Source organism: Priapulus caudatus, unplaced genomic scaffold, assembly GCF_000485595.1.
Source record: "Priapulus caudatus unplaced genomic scaffold, Priapulus_caudatus-5.0.1 Scaffold451, whole genome shotgun sequence".
Classification (NCBI taxonomy): Eukaryota; Metazoa; Priapulida; class Priapulimorpha; order Priapulimorphida; family Priapulidae; genus Priapulus; species Priapulus caudatus.
In genome coordinates this window covers 182,254-186,405 of record NW_014577512.1, presented here as the reverse complement: position 1 = coordinate 186,405, position 4,152 = coordinate 182,254, and the positions used below count along the sequence as shown (strand labels likewise).

Genomic DNA, 4,152 nt, shown 5'->3' with positions numbered 1-4,152 from the left:
CTGTATCTTTATTACTGTACTACCGGTATAGCAAAGCCTAGCTATCATAGATTTTAGATCTGTATTAGTAGTATCAGGAGTTAATAAAGACAAATCTGTCTTTATTAACTCCTGGTAGTATCCTAGATATATATGCTCTGAGCGCGAACGCAGTGATGGAAGGGTGCTCTTCATTTGTTTGCCAGTGAGTTTAGCATCAGAACACCTGCCGTCAGGTGAGCGCTGTTGCTCTGCGGCACTTGTTGTAATTTAACAGCAGAACATAACCTTATACATTATTCACACTGCACAGTGTAGGCGTCGCCACTTCTTGACGTTTTTTAAACTTGCAACACTAGTACCTTATTCCATTTCTATAAAGCATTAATACTCCATCCTAGGACTATGTAAGTAGTGATTAAATGTGTTATTTTAATTTCAGTGGAACAGACAGGGGAAAAAACTGCATTCGTAGTTGGGGGAACAGGAGAAACTGGGAAGATCCTTCTTCAAATGCTATTGGAAAAAAATGCATTTAAGCAAGTTGCATCCATTGCAAGGCGTGAACTGGAAAACAAAGACAATGCTTACAATAACCTGGTGGGTATAATGTGAATGGGCAGAAAACCCACACTGTGCCCCCTCCCCCCCCCTAGATCTGCCACTGACAACTACAGCCCTGGAATCATCTCTCCTTGAATTTTTTTGATAAAACATATATTTTACTGAGAATTGTACAAAACAAGTATGAGAAAAAGACAATGTTTGAACCAAAAAGTGCATGTTTTCACCCTTTATACAAAATCGGGAATATACTTCTGGTCGGGTCTGCAGCACCTCCACCCCCAAAAAAGTGTGATGAAATTGAATTTTTCCCATTCAATCTCCGTTAAAATCAATATCCCATCTCTCAATAGGTCTATTCTAATTTTGAATAAAGCAGGGATTTAACTTTCGTGAGCAGTGATAAGACGTGATTTGGGTATTTTGAAAAAAAATCATATGCATGGGGAATGGTCCAAAATTAACCGTCTGAGTTTAATTAAATAAAAAAGTTATTATAAATAATTTATTATAATAATGGCATTCTTGGAACTAGTTACAGACATTCTACAGTAAGTGTATGTCACTTTCCATTTGTGTAATAATACATTAGGAGAGTATGAGTAGTGATGATGGATTTGTAGATAAATGTTCAGTATTTAGTGTCTGTAAAATATGGAATTTTTCTTGATTTTCCTTCTGAAAGTAGGGGTGGGGGATGATTGTACATGCCATCCCCTACCTCAATAAGTGGGGGGGGGATATATCCCCCCCCCCCACTATCTACGGCCCTGATGTGATGTGTGGAATGTGGCCTTGGATTTTTCTGTATTGATTATACATTTTGTTTTAGGAACAAGTGATTGTCAATTTTGACAAGCTTGAAACGGACCATGCTGATGCATTCAAAGGCTATGATGTGGGGTTCTGCTGTTTGGGAACGACTAAAGGCAAATCTGGAACTGTAAGCTTTTTAAAATGTTTATGCTATTAATAAAATATAGTATATTGGTTTCTGCTCTGTTATAGTTGTATGCTGTCACAATCACAAAACATTCATAGTTGTCTCAAATATCTGTTCATTTATTTTTAGGATGGCTTTATAAAAGTTGATCATGACTATGTGATGGCTGTAGCCAGATTAGCAAAAGCTGGAGGATGCAAGCATTTTGTGCTGATGTCATCTATGGGTGCGGATGCAAAAAGTGGCATGCTCTATAAAAAGATCAAGGTGAGCCAATAAAATGACAAATATGAAACGTTAATTAATTATTTATTGTGAAAATGTGTTCTAATACCAGGAGCTTGTTGTCAGAAACAAAATTTATCTTAACAATATCTTTTATTCCTAGACCATTAACAGAAACAGCATAAAGTTATGAGAATGAAAAATCCTGTAAAAATCATACTAGGCCCATTGATTATGCAATATGTTGACGAATGCTAGAGTAACTGGCACCTTGTGTAGTTAAAGGAATAATATGTCCATTGATTATGCAATGTTGACGAATGCTAGAGTAACTGGCACCTTGTGTAGTTAATAAGTATGTAACCTTATAATCTAATGCGTATTAGTTTGTCCAATATCACTGCTGGTTACATTACAGGCAAGACTTGAAATCGGTTGTTGATATTCATTTACGTGCCGTAAATGTCATCCAGGACTCGAGCGATAAGTCGCTGATGACGTAAACATTTGTGTTTTGGACGCCAGCTGAAATGGAGGTGTCAGCGGTGTAACCACAGCCACGGACTAAACATGGAAATGGAGTAAAACACACGTACTAATCACGGACGCACATGGACAGCCCTGACAAAAAGTTCCTTATCACGAGCGTCCGTGTTTACGAAATCACTGATGATAACATTGCGTACGGCCGAGCATGCGTGCGAAAATGTCCGATGCACTATAAATCTGTATTACACCCGCTTTGCCGGCAGCGGTTTGAAACTGTAAACAACTGATTTCTTGGACTGCGGATTTTAATTAGACATTTCTTAGTAACCAGCAGTGATATTGGACAAACTAATACGCGTTTGGATGTAAGGTTATGTACTTATTAACTACACAAGGTGCCAGTTACTCTAGCATTCGTCAACATTGCATAATCAATGGGCCTAGTATATGCCTTTAACTTTACTCAAATTATTACACTAGACACTTGACATTTAACATTGAAACTTAACACTAGACACTAGACACTTAACACTGAACTAACTTAACACTAGACACTTAACATTGAAACTGAGATGTAAAGAATGCAGTTACACAACAAAACTGATTATAGTGATTGCTTTTTATATTATTTAATAGAACCTGTTTTTTATGTAAATTACAGAAACATCACATGTCCTAAATTGCGTACCAAAATACATTTACAAATGGCAATTGTTCTATTATTTTTGATATTTTGTCAAGTCAAGATGGTCATGTCTTGTGTTATCATGTGAAACTATTTCTTGCCGTGCATAATAAAAACACGATCATGCTGCTTTTCACAGTTATTATTTATACCTGATTAACTATCGTAATATGCACATGTGTCTGTCATGTACAATAAATATACATGAATTTGAGTTTTTATACCACTTACTCAGCAGTCATGTAATTACAAATGACTAACTTTCTGTTGTCATTAGTTTTGTCGTAGCTGCAATACGTTTATGTCAACACAATTCTTGTAAAATTAACAATAGTCGTACAGATATGATCTCAGTGGCAACATCAGCATTAACTTTGCGATTTTCCTGTCAAAGGGCCCCAGGTCATTAACAGAAGGTATTTAAATGGTACTAATCTTAATGGATTTTCAAGTATATTTGTTTATATTATTCTGATGGAGAACTGTAGTTACTTAGTAACTTATAGTATTCTGATGTTGCTATATAATCATGTTCATCCTACTTCTGCAAATGGTAGTACAGACCATCTAAAAATATTACAATGTAATATAATATTGTAGTATAGTATATCTGAATTAAACATAGTGTACCCCTGATACATGACTACATTCTTGCAGGGCCAGGTTGAAGAAGAGTGCAAGCAAGTCGGATTTGAGAAGCTTTCTATTTTTCGACCAGGGTATATAATTATGTGTAAAATGTTTGCTAATCATACCAGTCATTCATGGCTATAACTGTTATTGCTTCTATGAATTTGTAATGCTCTCGTATTCTGTGATAGTTGGAGCTGCAGCAGGTGCAGGTCAAGTCTTTTTGTTGTCGACAGAGGACATCATTGATCTTCTTGTAACACACTTGTATCTTCGCTACATTGCAGGGTACTGCTGGTAGACAGGGAGGAGCGACGGGCAGGAGAGGGTGTGTTTCGTTTCATGTTAAAGCCAGTCGCATGGATGTTTCCAACACTCATCACCACCCCTATAGAGATGGTTGCCGTGGCTATGATAAACAATGTGCAGTCACCAAGCAACCAGAGTGAGGAGTTGCTATGCAACAAGGAAATTCACAATCTTGCCACAGTCAAATAAGATGAAGGGAATGTTGTTGAAACAAAAAAATAGGTGTGTTTCCGGTCGACCGACCGTCCCTAGATTATTAGGGCCGACCCTAAACTTTTTTTTCCAAAAAAAAAATTTATTAATTTTTTTTTTTAAATTTGAAATCTAA

At 36.7% G+C, this 4,152-nt stretch overlaps 1 protein-coding gene across 2 annotated transcripts in view; it reads left to right on the top strand.

Moving 5' to 3' along the window:
• The window catches only part of LOC106810552 (oxidoreductase HTATIP2-like), a 7,613-nt gene extending 3,590 nt beyond the window's left edge, over positions 1–4,023 (top strand). For both annotated transcript variants that reach the window (XM_014813934.1, XM_014813933.1), the window contains exons 2-6: positions 422–579; positions 1,376–1,486; positions 1,616–1,753; positions 3,543–3,604; positions 3,803–4,023. In XM_014813934.1, the coding sequence (XP_014669420.1) occupies positions 422–579; positions 1,376–1,486; positions 1,616–1,753; positions 3,543–3,604; positions 3,803–4,013 (680 nt within the window). In that variant the 3' untranslated portion in view covers positions 4,014–4,023. The remainder of the gene's footprint in view (positions 1–421; positions 580–1,375; positions 1,487–1,615; positions 1,754–3,542; positions 3,605–3,802) is intronic.
• Positions 4,024–4,152: the final 129 nt, after the last annotated feature.